Here is a 22,650-nt window from a genome sequence, read left to right on the forward strand (position 1 = left end):
TGGCACTTGAGCAGACGCGTACATGCGTACATCCGTTAGAATGATTTGCAAATGACGGTATGAAACAGAATTTGAGTAACAGTGATAGATTTATTTGCTGTTTTCAAAGTGAACGTTAGCTTTTCAGTTGAAGAGGTAAGATGTAGTTTGGGATATGGAAAGGAAAAGAGATCTTGCGAACATAACTCTTCGAAGTGTAACTGTCTTTGTTGGTTCACTGTTCAAGATTCATCCAGAAGTTCCTCTCCCTCACTTCAGGCAAATGTTTTCCTGGGACTGCGCTCCCAAGCTTGATGCTTTACATCGACACAATTTACGTCATCGCAGGGCGGTGAAATGATAGAGAAACTTTTGTAACGAATGTTTCTTGACCCTGTTATTTCTTCACATTTGCCTTGAGTGGCTTTTAGCCGTCTGCATCAAAGTGGCAACACTGACCTTCATCATAACCCCGCCCACAAAGACTCATACAACAAGGATATGAGAGGGTTTCAGGAATGTTTGATAACAGGCCGGCTGAGAAGGGTAAAAAGTGAGGTAACACCTTAACCCTCCTTTGGTTTTACAGCACAAATGTGCACAAATGACCACAGTCACTGGTGAGCATGTATTTTCTATATGGAACTCAAACATGGACAGGTTCAGTGTGTACACAGTAGATTGCCAGCACAAAATGACCCAGGGTCTTTTGTGCAGTCCTCTTCACTGCATTTGGTTTACTGCACAATGATGCACATGAAACAGTGAAGCACAGTTGTTGGGCAGCACAAAAGTGGAATCTGATATTCCTGTGAGGGACAGTTGGTGCAGTGCACAACACGACACAGCTGTGCTTCTTTGAGGTGTTCACCAAATGACCCAAAGAGTGACTTCAGCATAGGAGGGTTAGAGTAAATTTGGGCGCGAACTCTAGCTCGACCAGCAGTAGTCCAACTGCTATGCATTTACATGTACACTCAGACAACCCTAGCTGGCCTATTTTTGAGATCTCTGAGTTACTCACAGTTTACCACTGGCTTCATTTCTTGCAGCGTACAAAGTCGCTTAAATCTCAACACAATTATATTCATGAAAATGCTTCCCTTCGTAACGATAAATGAAATGAGCTACTGATAACCAGCAGTGCGACCAGGCCCCAGGGTCTTGTTCGAAATGCTTGACTAGACAGCCCAAACCATTCATCCTTTGGGTGGTGTTAGCTGAACTATACCGAACACCAAGAGAGCTGGACCAAGAGAGGGTGCACTTTTCTTAGCAACGGAGGCTCCTTTGGTTGGAGCTGAAGTTCGCTGGTTCGTGAGCGACTGTGAAATGCATTACAGTCGCATCGCTACCAATAAAATGAACACTCCTGACCAACGTGGCTTTTTTTCAACCAATGAGGAGGGGGTGCTTCTGCTCAGATAGTTGTCTCTCAAACTTTCCCCTAGGTGCCAAACTGGCTGGTCCAAGCACTTAACATGATCAAATACAACATACCACTGGTGAGTCGCCCTCTACTGGTACAGATATCTGAAACTGTTGGTAAGCCTTAGGGACTTCTGCCTCGTACAACTTGGTTATCAACTCTTGGCATATCTCTTCCTGCAGTGCAAAGGAAGATAAAAGGCAGTTCTGGATTTATAATCTTGTCAATCTTTCAGCGACCCTTCTACAGGTATTTCTTAAGATATTTGATTTCTGTATGCTGGCAATAAATGCAGAAGGTTGCACTCGTGAACAAGAGAGTTTTTGGTCTTGTTTTCTTTTTAGCCAGCAATTTTCTCCTTTTGGGAAATGTGACAAATCTGGGATTCAACTGTCGGCTCAAACCTTCCCATTTGGTAACCAATGAGGGCGCACTTGTGGACAGATCAGATTGGTCAATGCAGCACTGAGTGCATACTTCCAGTTCCTGCTATGCAAGGCAATGAAATGCGGTGACCTTGCAGGTCCCTTACCTGATGGTGGATCTTCAACTCAGCAATTTGGTTAAGTATCTTGTAGAATATATCAAACCATGGCAAGTAACTAGAGGAGAAAGTGGGAAAAAAAATAAAGTAAATTGGTAAGCAGTCATGCAAACATGTGTTTAAGGAGGTCAAACATTTTGCATTAAGAGGGGGTGCGGTTAATTTAAAAGGTTAACAATGACATCAGAATCCTGGCTGAACTACAAAAGTCAACATTCATACGAAATGTCCACATTTGCCAAGAATAAAGTGGCATATAGAAATCTCGAAATAAAGTCACAAGTTGAAACACTGGGATATCGCTGAAAGAGTTCTAACCACTACTACTTAGACAAAAATAAACCTTGGAAGGAAAAAAAACTGATACCAAGTGAGTGGTTTTAGGATTTACTATCCACCAGAAAAGACGTGAAAAAGCTTTGATGGTGGAATGATTTTTCAGGTTGCATAAACGCTAAGTATGACGGGGTCTATTTCACGAGACTACTAAACACAGAAAGCAATTGTTTCACAAAAACAGGTCACCAGCTAAAATTTCATACAATGTGCATGCCTGTAACCAGTTCCCAACAAAGTGTTATCCTTTACTTTAAAGCTGAGCTCCATACTAGTACAAATGCATGTATGTGAAGACTATGCACAGATGGCACTAGTAAAGCATTACATTTTGCCGATATCTTGACAATTCTTGCTTTAGACCAGCCTTAACCACAAAAGAAAGTTTGCATGAAGCAGATGGGTACATGTAAATATAACTCTGGTGTGCCCTTTAGCCAAGATAATCAAGCACTAATCAACTCCTTGGAAAAAATTTGCAAACTTGCGAGGGCAGGACCCAAACCAACACACATTCTGCTGAAGATGTCCTCAATACGTGATCGTTAAACTTGTCAGGACTGGGCCAGCCAGAACCTATTGTTGACCAACCTCAGAATGCAGAGGCATTTGGCGGCCCCCGGTGGGTGTCTGCAGAAGCCAAATCTCTGCGTGTGGTCCAAGCCCGTCAGGACAAATGTGAAAAACTGGCCTGCTATGTTATACCTGTCTCAAGTGAAAGAAGAAATCACAAGTGAAAAAAACTACACCTGCCAGGAAAAAGCTAGCCGAATATTACAAATTAACAAAATAACAATTTCAAATTTCAAATAAGTGAACATCCAGCCAGGACTCGCACCAAACATACAGTACTTTTATTTACAACTGAGTGACACATGTACATCTTTGTTTGACATTTAACTTCTCTTTAAAGTTTTCAATTGGCAAAACTGAGAAAAATATGGATTTTTAGGATCAAGAAACTTGATCACAGTAGTCTCATCCTCTTGTATTAATTTGATATCTTGACTCTGCAGACTGGTTCCTGTATATTCAAGTTATGCCTTGTGAACAGTGAAGTGTCACTTCAATGCGAGTCACGCAGACTGAACTCTAACACGACAGCCAAATTTCCCCGTAAAGAAGTAATACGACAGAATGTGCACAAATCTTTTTGCAAAAACTCATTTGTGTGTCACAATATCGCCGTTTTGCTCTTTAAGAGGTGGCTGTGATTGAATTAATCATTTGTGCCACAACTGCAGCATTGAGAAGTGCATATCAAATTATCCATGTCTCCCACGCAGCTTTTAATATATATTTCTTTTTAGGAAAAGCCTTGTATGCCCGATGACCGGGGGTAATACTGATGCACTGTAACAACATTTCATTACTGTTATGAATCTCCAAAAATGACTTGGAGCCAACCTACGTGCTAAGATCGCATGGGAAACAGAACTTGGGCAACTCTTTGGTGACATCGACTTCATTAAAATCGGCCGGGAAGTGCGACACAATCTGCGGTCCTGGAATTCACAAACAAACAAAACTGTCGGCGCTAGAGTTCATCGTGGGAAAAACAAGCAAACTGTGGAAAAGTTCAACAAGGTTAACCAGTGTTTCCATAGTGTTCTGGAGCAATTTCCAAAGCAGGTTTTCATCTCTAACGTGGACTTCAACTTAGACCTCATCTTGCAGGCTTCAACTGCAACCTTCTGCCTCAGAAAAGTTCAATTTGATTTCCCTACAATAACATCAAATTGTGAGAACATGGCCTGCAGTGTTTCCAAATGCTTTGGGCAGTGCATACATGTACATGTAAATAGAGAGAATTAGAAAAACAAAAAAAATCTCTAGCCCAAGATGATTTCACAGGAGGAGACACGTACATGCAATGCCAAATCTCGGGGAAAAAATGCCCAGTGATTTAAACACGTACATACACAACAATCTAGCCCTGGTTTTGCAATACAATACATGTACATGTATATTGTAATAATATTTGTTATCAATACTGAGCCAGCTCCTTTCCATAATGCCCATGAGGGGGAAATAGAACCGAACTCAGTTTGACATGAGTCAGATTTGGTGTTGGTGGACACACCAGATACCACCTGCTGGATATCCGGTTGAAATTATGAATGCATGTACATGTATTACACCCTAAGCCACCGACTTCCTGCAGCCATCAGAGAGATAATTTGCCATCATTTGTTAAAGCAATGTAGCATTTGTATCAGTACAAGCACTCTGGTTAACCTTTGACTTTTGAGGGTCAGGAACAGTTGAACAGTGATGCATTAATGAGACTACTGCTTCTCTGCCAAAAACGGAAAAACCACCGGAATTGAAAAAGTTTTTGAAACGCACTTCAGTTTTAGAAACAAATTTCATTGTAAGCGAACATGTACGCGCATAGCACTCTAGGTGGAAATATATGAAACAGAAAGTCTTTTCAAAGCCTTTGGCGGCTGTTAACAATTTACAACTGCATGGTTTATGTATGCAAATTACTTGTATGTGGCAAAACACTTTGACAGAGGTTACCTTGTCATTCTTAGTTGTTGCCAACGATGACATGTGCAAGGCATGTGATAAACAAAAGACTCACCAGGATTTTGAAAGAAACTACTGACAGGTACCAGTACATACACGGAAGAGGAAAGACAGATTGTTATAAATGATCATAGGACACGATCACTTCCTGAAGTGGTCCACACCACAGGGTCTTATCAAAACCTATGAGGCTAAGACTTGAAAACAGCACATTAGCTGGTAGCAATGTAGACTTGACTCAAGTCGGGATCTTCCGTGACATTTATTGCATTGGATATGGAGGCCGTATGTCATTACTTGCTTAGGGCCCTTTTGTGTCCACTTACTACTGTGAGTTTAAAAGTCCTGAATCTGCACGAATCTGCCAGCCATTTGTACACAGGCGAATCAGCTCATCTACCAAACAGTTGCAGCCAATCAAATTGCCGGCCGTTCCATCATTCATACCTCTATTATAAAGTCTACAAGTCTGACTACTTTGATTGGTAGAAATGCCAAGTCTTTCCAAGTCTGAAATCACGGACTGAACATTGTAAACAACCAGTACATACCTCTTTTTTATTAATCTGCCTCTGAACACTAACCATCTTTACAATACTTTGTACAGTGTTTTTCAATTTCCAATGAGTAAGAAGTGAAATATGGAGGAAATCAGCTGATCTGAGGAAACCAGCTGATCTTTGGAAATCAGCTGATCTGAGGAAACCAGCTGATCTTTGGAAATCAGTTGATCTGAGGAAACCAGCTGATCTTTGGAAATCAGTTGATCTGAGGAAACCAGCTGATCTTTGAAAATCAGCTGATCTGAAGAAATCAGCTGACCTGAAGAAATCAGCTGATCTGAGGACATCAGCTGATCTGAGGAAATCAGCTTCTCTAAGGAAAAGTTGCATGCATGCCTGCTTCTTTTTCCCACACATTCATTATTGTAACCTTGGTCTGCTGAATAAATATCAAGCATCATACCTGATTCCTTGCCAACAGGAGCGGCTACTTCAAAGAATGCCACAAAGATGGTGTTGGGATTTTCCCTGAAAAGAAGCAACAAAGCATTTAAAAAAATGGAACTGGGCAATTGATTTTAACAGAAAGTGATCATGTTGGACAGTTTTGTGAAAGCAGTGATGTTGGAAATCAACCCACAGTGATGGATATCACAGCCCAATCATTACACGTTGTATTTCAGGCATGATTAGTTTTGCCAAATTCAGTGAGTTATTTATTCTGCATAAGCCTACAGGTTTCAAAAGTCTCAATCTGTTACCATGGCAACACTAGCTTTACCTGATCCTTGCAGACTCCCCTCCGATGAAGAAACTGTGCTAAAGTTTAAGTCCTAACTTACTACCACCTTCTAACTGTACAGGAGACACTGCAAACATCCCTTCCAATATTGTCAGTCTGTCACCCATGGAATCATTACCTACTAGAAGTACATGTACAGTGCATACAGTGCATACATGCAGATTAAAGTACAGGAAAAAAAGCCCCCCCCTCCAAAAACACCCCTAGGCAAGAATGTAGAGGCCCTAACTTCACCACTCCGATTTTCTGATCTTTCATCAAGTTTCTGACAATCTGCCAACAGGGTACACATAGTTCACTGTACAGAGAATCAGTTTATTGCAGTAAACATTATCCACATCCAAAAAGAGTATCCTTGGCTGTTGACCTGCAAAATTCCTCTGCAACAAAATGCTCTACTGAAACCAACTGCCTGATAAAACATCCCAATGTTTGATCTGCCCAGGGTTCAAATACTGGGCAATCACTGTTACTGACGTAAAATGGAAAGTGCACACAAAGCGATGCTGTGTCACAATGAACAGTTTAATTGAGTCAATATGTCAAACGAAACATTCAACAAGCTAGTGAATTGTCGAAACTCGCAATGGCTATAACAATGCACACAAGTAGAAACAGAAACCTGATTCTCTGAAAGGACCTGCTACACATGTTTGCTGTTATATAATCATTCTTCCCACAGCTTACCCACAGTAGTGCTGGGGACACTGATCTTATTCATAATTGATTGATTTTTTTCCCAAGTGATACGCCAATAGAGAAATATGATGGCCACGATCATCTTTGTGAGACTTAGCCCTGGGCTTTGACACCTTACAATGTGTACACCTAAATAATGCAACAATGTGAGCTTAGTTTTTTCAGTTAATGGAAATCAGTGCTGGTGGAGGGAAAAACAAGCAAACTGTCACTGACTCAGGTTGAGAAAAAAAATCACTGATATAAAAACATATTGTTTATATGCTCGATATTTTTCGTAAAGTAACCAATTTGGGTTTTGTTAACACAACACTTCATATTCACATTGTATGCTGTGTGCCTACATGTACCAGGCACGCTCAGACTAGCGGACAAATGCAATGCCTTCTTGGCACATTTATCTACAATAAGGAGAAAAACACTCAGATTTACGAAAAGGTCTCTAACCTCTGACAGTGTATGATGCATGTACATGTACATTGAGCTGTGCACTTTAACATTACTGCCCAAATACAGTGCAAATAGAGTTCTTTTAATTGGTTATTCCTTCTTCAATTTATATTTGGCTTTGTGCCACTGTCAGGTTTGACCTTTCTTATGACAGGAAGGACAGCACGGCCAAGATGTCTTTTGAGGTAGTGTGAAGGAAACGTTGGCTTACATTGTAGGAGGAAATGCCTGAAGATTTAATTTTGAAGGACAGCTGTACCATGTGCACACAGGATCAGAAACCAAATTTACACCGCTTCTCATAGCGTTTCTGTAGAAACGCGAATTTCAGAAGATCAAGAAAGTTGGCTATCAAACAAAATCGCCAACAGAAGTAGAGTTGCTAAAGCATGTCATTAAAGGCTCAATACTCCCTTCAAAGATACCCAATTTTACATGTATGATGTACCAACGGGTACTCATACAAGACACACGCATATTGCAATCTTTATTCCTTTCCCCTTTTAAGGTTTAATTCCAAGTAGTTCAACATGTGTGTACATCCTTTCTTCAACAATCTGCCCCTCCCCCCCAAAAGAAAACCCAAAGTTTCCTGGTCCAGTTTGTGACGTCAGTGCCCAGGTCCTACCCAGCATGCCCCTTGCATTGGATGAGCGACCTTTTTAAGTTCCACTCACTAAGGTTGCAGGTCAGTGGATAGACTCCGTATTGCCTGGCGCAGACCAAATCAGGATTTGCCTGCTGTCAGTGTCACATTCTATCCTATTACAACATTTTGTGTCGCAGTGACTGGATAGTTTGTAATCGAGAAGGATGGTAGCTACCAGCAGACCTGCCAGCTACAGTGTGGTATTTCTGACAAATTTGCACAAAACGGAGCCCTCCACAGGGAGCTATTTTTCAATGAAGGCATAAATTTTCAAAATACCGACTGGCTCCGTGCGCAAAAGCCAGTGGTTAGGTTAACCCACTAAAATTGAAAAGAAAATGAAAGAGGGAAAAAGCTTTAATGTGAATTTTTCACCAACACGCAAGGGTATTTTTCATGATTTTCTTCTTTTTTTTAAGTATTGGTTGTCTCTGGCAAACAGTAATTACCCAAAACAAGAATACCAATCTCTCTGCACATGATGGAAAAGACCTTGGCCTTTAAGGGCATGTTAAACCGCAAGCTGTGATCTCACACAAAAGGCATGAAGACTTCCCACCCCTGGTGTCATTCACCACAGCAAGCTCTGGAGGATAAAGTGGGGAAATTACCTAAATGTACAGTAGCTATCCAGTTAACAACTAACGGCTCGGATTTCATAAACCACCAGGAGGTGGGAGAGGGGGTGCAGAAATGAAGAGGGTAGAGCCCAGCCACTAGTCCCTAATATACAGAGCTTAGTACCTCTTGAAACTTACAATGTGCATGCAGAATACCAAAAGACAAGCCCTTTTTTCTTGCACAATAAGGGATTTTGGAAGAAATTCTCATTGCCACGCGCCCATAAAGGTAAAACAGGGAAAAACCAAGCATAGACAGTTTTGCTTGTACAAAACTTAACATCCCAGCTCCTTTTTTCACACAGTAAATCTTTAACACCAGTAGATTTATACATGTGTGTATAAAGGTGGGACGTTTACACGTTTAAACGAAAAAAGTTCCAAATCTGTTTTCAGATTTTCTCAAACATTTAAACCGAACCATCCCTTTAAGAGGTTTGACATTTTAGTTAACGCAGTCCGGCATTCATTTTTATTGTAAACGATGTCTGTAAAATGTCATCTGATTTTTAGAACACTTCACTGCTTGGTCACATCAAGGACTACCATGAATTCATCATCGGAAATTTGTGTCAACCATTTACTTGTACATGAATATAATTTGTTTTGTTTTAAGTTTTCAATGACAGCATGGTATAAATGAGTACGATGTTTACATCTTTTAACTGTACAGGAAGGTTTTCTAAACATTTTTCAGCTAAGCGTAAATTCCTACCCTTAGTGTATACATGTACTACCCAAAAACTGAAAGGATCAGACATTTGTCTTTGAAAATTTAAGTCGGGTGGATGGTGAAGCCTTAGATACATGTATGACATGTAGGCCTATACCCCTTTATCGTTTCCACTCCCACTTCAAAGGCACATTTATAATGCATTTTCTTTGTTAACTTGCTGGCATTTGTGTCAATGCAAAGTGTTCAGTGGAACTCTAATTTGACTAGGAGCACAATGAGACACTCGAGTATGCTCAGTGAAACACATCGGAAAGAGTTCCATGCGCAGACGCCACTTGACACCCCGTGAATAAACCCTTTGAGACTGGTCTGAAAAATTCTACGTGTTTTCTCAGTAAACGACTTAGTATTTTCCCTCCTAGACTGAACTCTTCTGCTTTTAGACATGTTTTGGCTTTATGATGGCTATGGGGCAGTGCGGACATCAGGGATTCTTGCAAAATGACAGGTACTGCGCCGGTGAAAACAGTGACCTTGACGACGTACGCACGCACCAGCCAGTCCGAGGATCGGGTTATACAATCTTTTCTTTGATCTGTATGTACGTGCACGCTTGTGGCAGTTGTTTTCACTGGCCGCGTTGTTGTTGCTACCCGTATTTTTATGAAACTTCCAGATGTCTGCACTGCCCCATACTCACTGTACAAAATTTGAAGCTTAAAAGGGATTAATACTGGTGTCTATATATGGAATTCTTTCCAGTACATTTAACTTGTCTAACTGATGTTCTGCAGGGTGAAACTTGTCAAACTTTTTGAATATAGTAAAGAGTTCCATATACAAAGTCTCTCCATGCTCACGTCACAGACATCTCTAAGTTGACACCCTGTGTACATGTATATGTACAAATTCTTATGGGACTGATTACTGGTCTGAAAAATTCGAAGTGTTTTCTAATAACTTAGGCCATGTACTAGGCCTACTTTTTATGACATGTTATCGCTTTCTGTGGCTGGTAACCCCTACAGGGGAAAATCAGTGATTCCGTATGCTATACAGAAGTCTTTCCAGTAAGAAATATTTAAGCCTTGCTTAGTTTGGGTTTGCGAAATGTCACAATGTCAAGAACTCAGTATGAACGTCACGCGTCACAACGACATGTGGGAGTGCCACGACACGTTAACAATAACGGCGGGTAATCCGTTAAGAAATGACGGCTATTTCCACCCTGATTTGACGACACTCCAAGTAAAGGGTAGCCATTAAACCTAATTACAAAAAACTTAACTTACTTGAGTCTGCACCCCATGTCGCCGTTCGGGAGAAATTAAATTTCCAACTTCCTTTTGCCATTGACTGGGTTCACTCCTTTTCCGCACTGCAGTCGGCCATATTGTAAATCGGTATGGTTTAACCCAAAGTAGGGGTGTGGGTAAAATTTTAATTTAATTCATTCATTTTCGCCATTAGACTAAGAGTACAGCCCTATCAACTTTACTGTTAACAGTTTCAATGTAAGATTATCGATATTTTAAATAGAAATTTCGCTGAACTTTTGATAAATGAAAAACAATTTTTGTAGGCTGAATGGTGTACCCCTATATACACGTCGTGAATATCCCCACAAAGTTTCATGCGCCCTCCCTATCCTACCATAAGAATGATTGTTTATTTTATGAAGAAATAAGACTTTAGTGCACACTTGACTGGTCTGTCAAGCGTATATCTGAAAATTTTGTGTGAACGTTACCTTTCCGCATAACAAAACTTCAGTAACGGTTACGGTGAATGATGTGTCGTTGACTTTCGACATAGAGCTGTAAAAGGGTCCTGTGGTTGTGCCACACTCAACACGCTCAATACATCATTGCATGGAATGCATTTTTCTACCATGTGTTTACTACAGCTAGGCCTATCACTTCAGGAATCTAGTTTGCTGCGGATTGCCGGCTTTTGTCTGAATCGTCTGACAGAGAGAAGTCTACGGACATACCATTTTGTCAGTAGGCCATCTGGAAGTTTAAGGTCTACGATTAGGTGCAAAGCACCACAGTGGGTGTGGTCACATCATATGTACTCAGGGTATAAGATGTCTTCAAGTTTAAGTTCTAGAACCGAAAGCCGTCCAGAACTTACATGTAGCAGCAGTGAAGGTAACTTCTCGGGACAGACAGCAAACAAACAAGGTGGACGGGGGGGTAACGATGAGATGCCTTTGGTTACCCTAGTCAAGGGAGAGATGGTTGACTTTGATAAACTCTCAGCAGAAGAACGGGAGATTTATAGACTACACCAAGAGGCATGCCAAGTACGTCAGAGTGTGGAGTGTTGGACCTTTTTTTTGCATTGTGCACTCTTGAAAATATACTTTGTTTCATCATAAATGGATGCAACAACCAGATCATCAGCACCGCCACCTTTGTAATGACCCTTTCCATCACCCTTACCATTATCACCATGATCCTCACCACTACTGTAATCCCTATCATCCCCATAATCACCACCATTATCATCACCATAATCCCCGTCAAAACGCTGTATCACCATCATTCCCTCATTACCATCAACAAGATTATAATCTCTATCCTCATCACCACCATCATGACCCTTCACCACCATCACTGATTACCACAATCACCCGGATTCACCATCAATAATGCCATGGGGATACATGTAATGTCTCCCTCATTGGCATCCCTCACACCACTACCATAATCATTAATTTATCACCACTGTAATCACCATCATCATAATCACATCATTATCTCTCACCATCATCACCACAGTCACCAGGACCACTATTAACACCACCACATATGTATGTCCATTACCGTCATCAACCAGATCATGGTCAGTCAACCATCTTTCCGGGAAAGATGGTTGACTGACCAGTAATCAGCATCATCATCATTACCATCAAATTGGTCATGAATCGTAAATTAACCATCTTCATTACCACCAGTCATCCTTTGTCTTTATTAGTTTGATAAACATTTTATCTTTTTCTTTTGAAACAGAATCATTTCTTTCCTTTCTACTCTTAGGCAACCGACTGTTAATTCCTCTCAACACTGATATAGATTCGATGCTTTGTTGAACTTAAGCTCTGAGCTGTGCACAGGTTTACGAGGCAAGTTCCAAATAAGGCTGTAACTTTGTCACGATTTGGGCTCATTTTTTACCACTTTTTGGAATCTTATACCAGGCTGGTGAAGCTTCATATACGGACCTGTCAACTGGATATGTTGTGTTGACGCAAAATTATCACCTCGCTAGAGGCAAGTGTTGTGGAAGTGCTTGCAGACACGTAAGTTAAATAGGATTAAACTTGAGTGGCATTTCAAGTTGGTGGGAAGTCATCTTTTGAGTTGTTGATGATGGGCTGGATATGTTAGTGAAGGAAATTGAATAAAATCCCTTCTGGTGTTTTGTTTCCCTTAGTTTGGTGAAATACACTATAAATTCCACTGAATTGCGATTTAATACATTAATACATTGGCAACACCGAAACAAACTTACATTACCATGTACTCTCTCAAAAATGATGACAGGTGGGATCTATTTCATCAACTTTTCCAGTTCTTACATATCTTGAAGTACAAGAAATGCCAAATATTATTATTATTCATGCCTTGTAAAAGTACAATTACTTTCCCTGGAACTCAATGCACTATACAGTTTAATTTTTTGCTGTGAGAATTTCATAATTCCAAATTCTCTCCCTCAGTGGAACTTTGACAGAATAATATGTAAGCCAGTGTGAGTTATACGTTGTTGTGTTTTTACAGTGCCCTTATGGACATGCAAACGTTCCGGAGGAGTTTCGCACGAAGACCTTCAACTCGGCCTTCTTCATCTGAGCCCTGTCTGGGTTGCAGTAGATTCCCAATACCCTACCTCTCTCTGAACTTTGTTTACGTCTCTTAAACCTAATATCTAACGCTGCAGTGAAAAATTTCACTGGCACATTTGAACACCAAGGCTCCAGTGTAATGGTCTTTGCCCCCCCCCAAAAAAAATTCATCCCGCAGAGAATACTACAAAGCATTTGTTTCTTTTGAATGACTTCTATACTCGTAGTACAGGTTAAAACTCAAAGGTATCTTCCCAACAGCACAATCATTTTGATTGAAAGAGTTTTGACAATCATTTTTACACTGCCTCTTTTAATACAGAAATATTGTCAAGTAGTAATCACACATTACTGACAAAAGAAATCCATTTACTTCAACGACATAAATTTATATCCTTTATGTGAATCAGATTAGATAGTTCTTCCTGTATTTTGAATGTACAGTGTTTAACTCATATAATTCATCAGTTTGGATGTTGGTGTGCCGTTGTTTGATTTATCTTCTTTTTATCTTTGTCATTTTTATTTAAGCTTTTCAAACAGTATTCTTTCATTCTTAATACAGTGCTGTGAAATAAATTTGAGACACAGTTACATAGCTTTCTGATTTGTCGAATTATTTGTGTTTCAGCTTTGTGGTACATTGTATAGACAACTGACTGACTTTATATGAGAGTTCTTGCTTGCGATTGGTCAATAGTGTAACCTCTCATCTCATCTGATTGGTCCATTCACTAGCTACCTCCTGGTGTGAAACTCCTGATCTTCTGCAGCAGTGTTCTTCTCTGTTCACCAGCTAGTTTCTGATTGGCCAAGAGTTTGAAAACTTCCACTTGATTGGTCCATTCATAACTGACTTGTTTTGATTTGACTTGTGTCTGTGGAATGCTTGCAGCCGTGATCTCCTCCATCTGTGACAAATATTCCAGAGCCAAAACAAAGACCTGTTCTTTCAGGTCGTCTGTTGCTAGGGAACCGATGACTTCACAAGCATGACAAAAGAACTGGCCAATTGCAAACAGGCAGCCCGATTCACTGGCAAGGTCAGAGTTCAACATCTCAGACAAGAGTTTCTGTTATAAAAAAGTTCGGTGTAAAAAGTTCAATCTTATGCAAATCAGGCTCAAGTTTATAGAATAGATTTGTGTCGCTCATGAATTTGTCTAAATACAGAAAAAACTTGCTTAACAAAAACAGACTTGCTGATAACCTCTCTTGCACTTTTCTGCTTAGCATATCGCAATAAATAGCATCCCTCATCACTGTCATTTTTTTTCTAACCTGCATTGTGCCAACATAGCAACGGGTAACATGGTGTAGCAGGGGTGGGGTTGCCCATTCTTGGCAGCAGGGGCTCGTCAGAAGCTGCAAGACCGACAGCAAAAGCTGGGACAGGCCAAGATGCACTCGGAATACTGCAGGTGATAAAAATTCGGAGGGCTTGAAAAAATTTATCTAAGATCACGTGAGAAGAAACAAGATTCTGGTATAAGTAGCCATCATGTAGTGCTCGGGAATATAGTCATGATTCTATGCAGTAAAACTGGGAGGAAATTTCAGAATTCAGTAGAGGGATATGAGTAAGGATGGTGACTGAAATAACAGTCGGGCAACTTGGAAATTCACACTAAGATATATCCAATACCAGAGATGTTCGCCATGGGTAGCTCTGTCACATATTTGGCACTGCATGGAACCATCAGCACCTCATTGGTTAGAAGTTGTGTCAGCATTTCCATGATGCACTGCCATTCTCCCATGATGCTGTGGGGTAGCACTTGCAGGAGGCCCAATGTGACAGCCTCCAGAAAATCCCTGTTAGATGTTTCATCTGGAACTCGAATGCCCTGCAGAAAATGTAAGATCTGCAAAAGTCTTAGGAGCGAAATATGTTTCCAAAAATTTGTAAGTATTGATGCGTTTACTAAACCTAAAAGAATTTCACCAAAATCCACACTTTGCTTTCACTGTTTGTTCGTGTTACCTAAAAACCAACCTTGCTCAAGATGTTGGCCAGACTCTCTGATGTGCGGCAGCAAAGAAGTAACTCAACAACCTGGTCCCACAACAATGTGATAACTGGAAGAACATCTATCCCAATAACAAATGGTGAACACGGATATGCATCACACCTTGCTAGTACACATATTTATCACACAGATGTGGAATGGCATATGACATCACTGGTGCATGTCTCCATGCTCCAAAGGACTGCGAGTGACCCAGATTAGGGTCCTATTTCCTAAGGCCAAAAACCAAGGGCAATATGACCCTCTTCTAGTCATTCACAGGCCCAAGGGGACAAGGTTGTGTACAAGTGTCCTGCATTATGCCAGTATGTTTATAACGCACCTCTGTCCAAAATGTGAAATAAGAAATGGAAGATTGTCAGGGTTTATAACTGAGATGTTTTAGTTCGACTACATGTCTAAAACTCACAAGCAATTTCACAACTGAATTCAGCTTTTGAGTTACTGTTTGCTGTTCTCATTGTGTGAGGGCGCTGCAACCTGTCAAAAATATTGACCAGGCAATATACTCCGGACGGTATACACGCGAAGTCTTGGCCTGCAGCTAGTTCACACTGACACAAATTTCTTGTACCGGCCTATGTTCGTTTCAGCCACATAGGGCCAAGAACCACCAAGGTGTCACTTCAGCTTCGACAATGACAAAAAACTTGGTTTGCTATAAAGATTGATCTCAAAAATACTCTTTTATAGAGGAACTTACTCTGGGAAGTATTTCTGGAAGGCAAAGCAACCCATTTATGATCAGCTAAATGGCAGAAGCTGATTAACATTGCTGGAACAAGCTTTAAAATGAAAAAGAAATTGAAATAGACTCCTTTCAAGCCTGGGTATGGTTACACAGAATACAACAAGAAGAAAGTTTCTATTACGACCCGTCGTTCAGAAAAATTGGGTCTCCTTTCTACTGGCAGTAACTTGTGGCTGTAAAACGAATGAACCATTACTTTGTGCACTAATGACAGGTTGGGTAGGGAAATAACAGCTGGACAGGAGGCTAAATTACCCTCTGCTGCTGCTGGCATTCTGGTAGTGTCTCCTGTACAGCCAGTGCAGTTGTCCAGTGCATTGCCGCAGTGACACGGTTGATGAGCCACGATGCACCATGCTCCAATTCTGCCCTGTCTAGATCGGGAATGGTGAAATAGGTAATGAATTGCTTCATAACATCAACCTTAAAATAGAAATATACACATAATGTTATTTGGCTAAATCTGAGAACTGCAAAGATTTATAATTGAACAATACTGCACAGTTTAATACATAAGAGGTTTATTATTTGTATTTCCAGGGTGGTAACCCTTCTGTCACATGTCAAAGAAGAATGACGCAGCAACGTTCAAGGGTCACCAGTCTACATTCCCAGATGGTGTCTTTTTGTTGTACGACAGCTAAACGTGGCATACCTCCAACAACTTCTACAAGTTGCTAGTTTGTTCTCCATCCTACTGCAGGGGCGGATCCAGGAATTTTTAAAGAGGGATGGCCAGACATTTTTTGGAGACAAGCGGAAACGACGATGAAACACCCCATGACATACATTGTTTACAATGGTATAGGGACATTTTAGTTATTTTTATTATTTTCCCAATTTTTTCCTTTTTTCTCTTTTCTTTTCAGAGTGGAAGGGGTTCCAACCTCCCGCCCCCCCCCCGGATGCGGCCCTGTACAATGTACAATAAATTTGGAGTGCCCTACTGAATTGGAATTGCTTGTTAATCTTGCAAAGGCAGAACTTACCACACGTCATCATGGCAATTCTACCCATCCTTCCCAGAAGGCCCTGTACCACTTCCTTAACATCTGCTTTCTCTGCCACCATGGCAACGCCATCCCACAGCAGACGACAGCTATCCAGGACCTCATAGAGGCAAAGCATGATGGGAAACAGGGATGGCCCCAACCCAGCCGAGTTGCCGGTCTGCGTCGGAAATTCTTGAAGGTTGATAACCTTTTTGAGGAATTTCAGGGCCATCAAGAGATTGTTTGGACTGCTCGGCTCTGTTATGTTGTCACGGAGATGTGGCAGGATGCAGACGTGGGTAAAACCTTGAGATGGAAGGACTGGTGGAAGCCAAAATGGACAATGGGGATCCAAAAGGGGTTTAAAGGGCTACGAAAATAAGAAGGAAAAAAAAAAAGAATGAGAGATGTAACTTTTGCTATACCATTCTACAATGGTGGGAAAAATCTCGTTCAGATGGCTTAGACCCAAACTATTTCCATTCGAGCTTAATGGAGGATGAGTGACTCGGACTCAGCTCATCGCTTGGACCTTCAATGTCTTTTACAATACATCCGGGATGAGTTGCCATGGATACAAAAGAAAAATACCAAAATGAGGACAGAAATCCTCTAATAGGCAGTGCTCAGTGCTTTTATCTGACACACCCTTCAACTCACTTTGAGTTGGAGAGACTTCTATGCAGATCAGTAGCTTCAGAATATTGGCACATCCACCTGACTGTCCAAATAAACTTGATTCGTGACCTCAAAGTTAAATCCCTTGAGGTTCCTTGATGTTACGATTACCAGTGACACATTTCACCTAGGGCCTTATTACCTGCAGCAGTTCGGAGACCAGCTGGATGAGGTTGGCCTCTTCGTTGGCCGATGTGGCCAGTGTTCCTGTGGCCTCCCAGATGAGATAACAGAGCAAAGGCCATCTGTCCCCTTGTTCTTTGAAGGTGGCCAGTGACGGCATGGCCTGTAAAACCTTCCTCAAAGGACAAAAACACAAATTGTAAATGACTGACTTATCCCCTTAAAACAAAGAAGACTGTTCTTTTTCTGCATGTGGTCTGATGATGGTTTGCTATCTCGTAGTCTCGTGTACTCGTTATGTCTCCTGTCTTAAGGGCTGTTTATACAAGCCTCTGCTTATTTCACAGCACCATGCTCTTTTCTTTTCTCATTTGTACATGGACTGGTTTCCTTATCTTATCATAAGCTCTAATGTTCTCTTCTCATCAAGCGCATGTATCTGTAAAAGTTATTCTCATCTTCATTGCTAATTTCAATGTACTGAGTTTCTGAAATTTCTGATGTCTTTTCTTAAGCTTATTTATTTCGTCAATTTCTATGTATCAACTTCTCTTAATTAATGTAATGCTTTGAAAAGAGTATGGAATAAACGTTGAGTTGTTGAGTTGAGTGGTAAGTTTCCAAACTATTTTGTGCTTGAGATTAGTGGTCAATCAGTGCCCTTGCACTGACCAGTGGGCATGAAGAACAGGTTACAGCTGTGTATGAATTTTGAAAGCAGTCAGACCACGTGGCCCACTTTACCTGACACACTGCCTGGCACACTGCGGCATTGGACACTGCCCGCTTGACCGCTTGCCGGAGGGTCAGGGCCGGGGATTGCAAGGCCAGGCAAGACAAGGCAGTCAGAACCTGTCAAAGAGAACGTTAGGGAAAAAACAGTTGCTAGAATGGGAGACATTGCATCACTCAATCAATAAATGCATTAGCAGGATACCAACAAGCCTCTGGGTAGCCATTTTTTCCACACAAGAAATAGACTTTGGCTCTATGTACTTTATTGTTTTGCTCCAGCAAAATGATCAGTGTGTCATTTCCTGGTCACAAAAATAACACCTGGATGTATCAAAAATTGTCTTCATGGCCTGAAAGCAAACCACAATGCCTTGCTCCCAAATCCCCAAGGAATAAAACACTAATCAAAATGATTTGTTACACTTGTGCATATTCCTTCAAAACCTATTAATTTTTTATTTCACTTTGAAGAAGACAATGAAAATATTAACCAAATATGTGTGGGAAGTGGATCCATCATTTCCAACTAAAATTTTTTTCCTTGCAAAAATGAACAGTTTTAATCCTTCAGTTGCAAGTGGAGAGGAGAAAGTCAAAGCAAAAACAAGTTTTTTTCTCCTGTGAAGCCAAGACAAATTGTTTGAGACAAATATCCCTACCGGGATTTGACCTCTGACCTCTGTATTTTCCTTGCCCTGTGGCAGAGTGACCAGCTTGTTGAAGGCAGTGGTAGACTCCTGGTCAAAATGACAGGCACCGCGTCTGGCGAAGATGGACACCCCACCTTGGTAGCTCCAGAGTCGATCGCGGAACTCGTTCTGCAGGAGAAATGGGAGGGCGCAGTAGCTGGCAAGAAGAACCTGGGTGGCAGAAGGAGGAAAAGAAATTAGAAATTAAGCTCCTACATCAGTCAAAATGAGGCAGCATTTTTCTACAGAACAACTGATCTTCATTGATTGTGGAGATTTTTCATTAAGAAGCACGCTCAGTGCAAAATCTTATTATAAAACCAATTAACCAGCATTCCACTGCAATATTTTAGGCAAAGAGAATTAAGAGCCCCCCCCCAAAAAAACCCCACCTGGTCTTCCTAATTTTTTTTCAACATACACGTAATAGGGAACACAACTATCTTCTGTTTGGCCTTAGACAAATTCAGCTTTTTCCAGAAAGTATCATTCCAATGGAATCAATCAATTACAAGGCGAGTGGCTCTGTCAAAGCCTCGTAACACAAACCTTGAGAACTCGTTTCAGGACACTGTTGTGTGTATCTCTTCCATCCATTGCCATGGCGATGCCAATCAGTTGCTCCACAAATCTAGCAAGAAAGAACTAGGCCATATTAACCTAATGAAAACACAAATAGCAAAAATGTACAGACAATTACAGCAGTCAACAGGGAGTGTGTTCTCACCTTGGAAGAGCCAAAGCTGCTGTGTTTCTCTCCAGACATTCTATCCATAAGTCATCCTCCCACTGGTCACTCAACAACAATAGCTGGCTGAGATCATCTGCAAAATTAGAGGTTTTAATGGAAAGCCGGGTAAAGAGAAAGTGATGACGAGGCAATGAAAATGGCGCTGGTGTTGCAAAACTTGACCCAGAGCTGGGTTGGAGGTGGACAGGGCTGACATGGGGCTGGGGTGGGCCTTGGGAGGGGCTAGGGTAAGGCTGGGCCGTTTTCCAATACTCAACTTCGGTTCCATCTCAGGCTTCAACTGTTTTTAACTAGCTGACTTTGAAGCTGTAAGTGCACTAATTAGTCTAAAAGTGCCACAAAACATCAAATAAGGTGTAAGAGAGCCAAAAATTACAGTAATCCAATTTAATTTAAACGCTTCAGGCCCACAATAGGGGATTGGGAACGAAGCCTGAGACGGAGATGAAGTTGAGTATTGGAAAACGGCCCTGGGGTGGGGCTAGGTTGGGCTGGGGTGGGGCTAGAATGAAATTAAAGTGGGACGCAGTGGGTCTGCACTGGGTCTTGGGCAGTGCTGGGGTTGGGCTGGGGTGGGGCTAGGTTCAGGCTAGGGTGGGGCTGGGATAGGATTGGGTAAGGCAGGTGTTTGCTCTGGGCGTTGAGGTAAGGGGTGGGTTCCATCATCAGGCCACGGGTGAATGCCACTGAAATAAAAATTACAAACACTCACAAATATTTTCAACTGAATTAGCAAAAAACGTTGAAGCCCTTACTAAAATGGTAGAATACAGCTCGGGCCTTAACCCAAAGGTCAAATGTGGTCATGAGTATCAAAAGAGGTTCCAAACCTTCATATCCTTCCATTCTCTCATCCACTCTGTTGACTGCATCTACAAGCCACATGTGCCCCCTCTGTTCGTTGGCTGCTTCATCTGTTTCCATGGTAACAGTAATCTTCTCAGCCAATAACACATCGTTATTCAGCACTTGGGATAAATATGCTTTAATCTCACTGCACTGCTGCTCCACACTTGTGATGTCAGCTTGAGTGTGCTCTTGAATGGGTATTTTGGACATTTTTTCAAGACAATTTTCAAGAGTTTTCAAAATATTCTTAACAAGTAATGCATCTTTGCTTACTCCATTATCTTGGAGATCAGAGTCACACCAATCAACAAACAAATTCACCCAGTCTTCAGTGAGAAGGCAACGGAGGGTGTGTACCATCTTTGTAACTGCACCGAGCACAAGATCCAATTTTTCAGGTGAGCACCCATGTTCATCACAGTTTCTCTGTGAAGCACGCAGCGTTGCTCCATGATCTAAACTTTGAATATATTCTCCAGTGCGTGTGGAGCTCAGAAGATGCAGTTTATAGACTTCATTGGAGAGGTCTGGTTTAGTCCATTTGTTCTGTGTTTCCAGTGCCATGCTTTCATGGTACCTTGAATACAACTGGCTGATTTGGTGTTTCTCTTCAAATTCAGATTCTGACACCAGACTGTTAAGGCAGACTGTCACAGCTTCGATGACTTCAAATCTCTGAGTTCTGTTCTCAATCACAGACTTAACCTTGTGTATGAGTTCACAGGACAATATTACATGTTCGTAGAATGTGGCAGCCTTTTCGGAAGGAGTAACTGACGACTTTGATCTTGGGTGATTGGGGAGATTGCTAAGTACGTCTGGTCTTCTTCCGGTTGAACCACTTCTGTGGTCACAAGATGATGGCGCCAACAGCCCAGTCAGAATGGAAATGAGAAGATGAGTGCGGTTTGTTGCCATACACTTGGCAGCAATCTCTTCAAGGAAGTCATGAGTGAGTTTAGGATCCAGAGAATGGAGTACCTGGATAAAATACAATATAATTAGGTTTCTGGTTGAAATACAAAATCAGTTTAAAGTTGTAAAGATGTCTTTGACAACAAGTGACAATATGCACACAAACCCATATAGAATGAGACAAGAAAAAAGTGATTAGAAAACTTCCCTCTATATGGCCATTTCTTTGTGGTTGTTACTTTTTCTTACTTTGAATAAAATTTACACCACAGGCTAAGAGGATTTATGAAGATCTGATAAAAGAGGCCTCTCAAATCAAGACCTACAATGAGAAGAGGACCTGTAAGCATACTACCTGTAAAACTTCACAAAAATGATATCATGTTAAAATTATGAAAATGATTCAAAAATGCACAACTTTCAATTAAAAGTAGAAAAACCTGGTTCATACCTGGGCACATAATGGCCCCCATTCGAATGAGTTGGACACACCGAGGTAAATATTCAGGTCAACATTATCAGGTAGACCCCTTGAAACACCTTCAAAATAGCTCAGCGAACAGCCACTGTCTCCAGGTTTCTCTGATGCCCAAGGTTTTTTCTCATTTTTCTCAACTACATTTTCGTCTTCACATTTTCTTCTCTCCAAAAGCTTGACAAACAAACTGGCGTGAAGTTTGAAATTCCAGTGATCCTTCTCAGTATCGGTTCGGTCTCTGTCAATACCGTACACTATCTCCCTGATAGCGTGACAGACCGCAGCGATGTTCACTGTTCCCCGCGGTGTCCTCCCGGAGGTCGTTTTGCATTCGCGATTGTGCAAATCAGTTTCGGGGCAGTAAAAACTGGCATGGAAAAGTGCGATTTCCGGTTCGAAATTCATTTCATCCAAACAAAAATAACAATCTCGACATGAAAAGTGCTATTTAATAATCTTGCTAATCAGTTACGTCCATAAACATGATAAACTTTGCAATTTTTTTTCGACGATGCCTTACAGTCACAATTCGTTCCATGGAGGCTGCCATCTTGGTCTCAAAACGGACTGAATATTTTCAAACA

General features: G+C 41.2%; 2 protein-coding genes across 5 annotated transcripts in view; both read right to left on the bottom strand.

Moving 5' to 3' along the window:
* Positions 1 to 10,632, bottom strand: part of LOC110975773 (uncharacterized) — a 37,036-nt gene extending 26,404 nt beyond the window's left edge. For 2 of the 3 annotated variants that reach the window (XM_087143433.1, XM_022228548.2), the window contains exons 1-6: positions 10,515 to 10,632; positions 5,790 to 5,854; positions 3,700 to 3,793; positions 2,880 to 2,993; positions 1,941 to 2,010; positions 1,480 to 1,584 (exon numbers count right to left, since the gene is read on the bottom strand). In XM_087143433.1, coding sequence (XP_086999559.1) covers positions 1,480 to 1,584; positions 1,941 to 2,010; positions 2,880 to 2,993; positions 3,700 to 3,793; positions 5,790 to 5,854; positions 10,515 to 10,531 — 465 coding nt within the window. In that variant the 5' untranslated portion in view covers positions 10,532 to 10,632. The remainder of the gene's footprint in view (positions 1 to 1,479; positions 1,585 to 1,940; positions 2,011 to 2,879; positions 2,994 to 3,699; positions 3,794 to 5,789; positions 5,855 to 10,514) is intronic. The other variant, XM_022228549.2, reaches the window with a different exon arrangement.
* Positions 10,633 to 12,522: 1,890 nt separating this feature from the next.
* Positions 12,523 to 22,647, bottom strand: LOC110975769 (gem-associated protein 4-like). Of its 2 annotated transcripts, none has more exons than XM_022228542.2 (14): positions 22,040 to 22,647; positions 20,655 to 21,654; positions 19,801 to 19,897; positions 19,623 to 19,704; positions 19,062 to 19,244; positions 18,394 to 18,501; positions 17,669 to 17,821; positions 16,846 to 17,218; positions 16,112 to 16,230; positions 15,809 to 15,890; positions 15,072 to 15,166; positions 14,721 to 14,940; positions 14,357 to 14,490; positions 12,523 to 14,148 (listed from the first exon to the last, which is right to left on the bottom strand). In XM_022228542.2, exons 1-14 carry the CDS (start codon positions 22,469 to 22,471, stop codon positions 13,810 to 13,812), a joined length of 3,417 nt encoding a protein of 1,138 aa, XP_022084234.2. In that variant the 5' UTR covers positions 22,472 to 22,647; the 3' UTR covers positions 12,523 to 13,809. The 2 variants fall into 2 exon arrangements, with proteins under 2 accessions (XP_022084234.2, XP_022084235.2); XM_022228543.2 differs by having other exon boundaries at positions 14,721 to 14,922; positions 22,040 to 22,646.
* Between the last annotated feature and the right edge of the window lie 3 nt (positions 22,648 to 22,650).

This window comes from Acanthaster planci, linkage group LG11 (assembly GCF_054643075.1).
Source record: "Acanthaster planci isolate LZ-2023a linkage group LG11, COTS_SCS, whole genome shotgun sequence".
Taxonomy (NCBI): domain Eukaryota; kingdom Metazoa; phylum Echinodermata; class Asteroidea; order Valvatida; family Acanthasteridae; genus Acanthaster; species Acanthaster planci.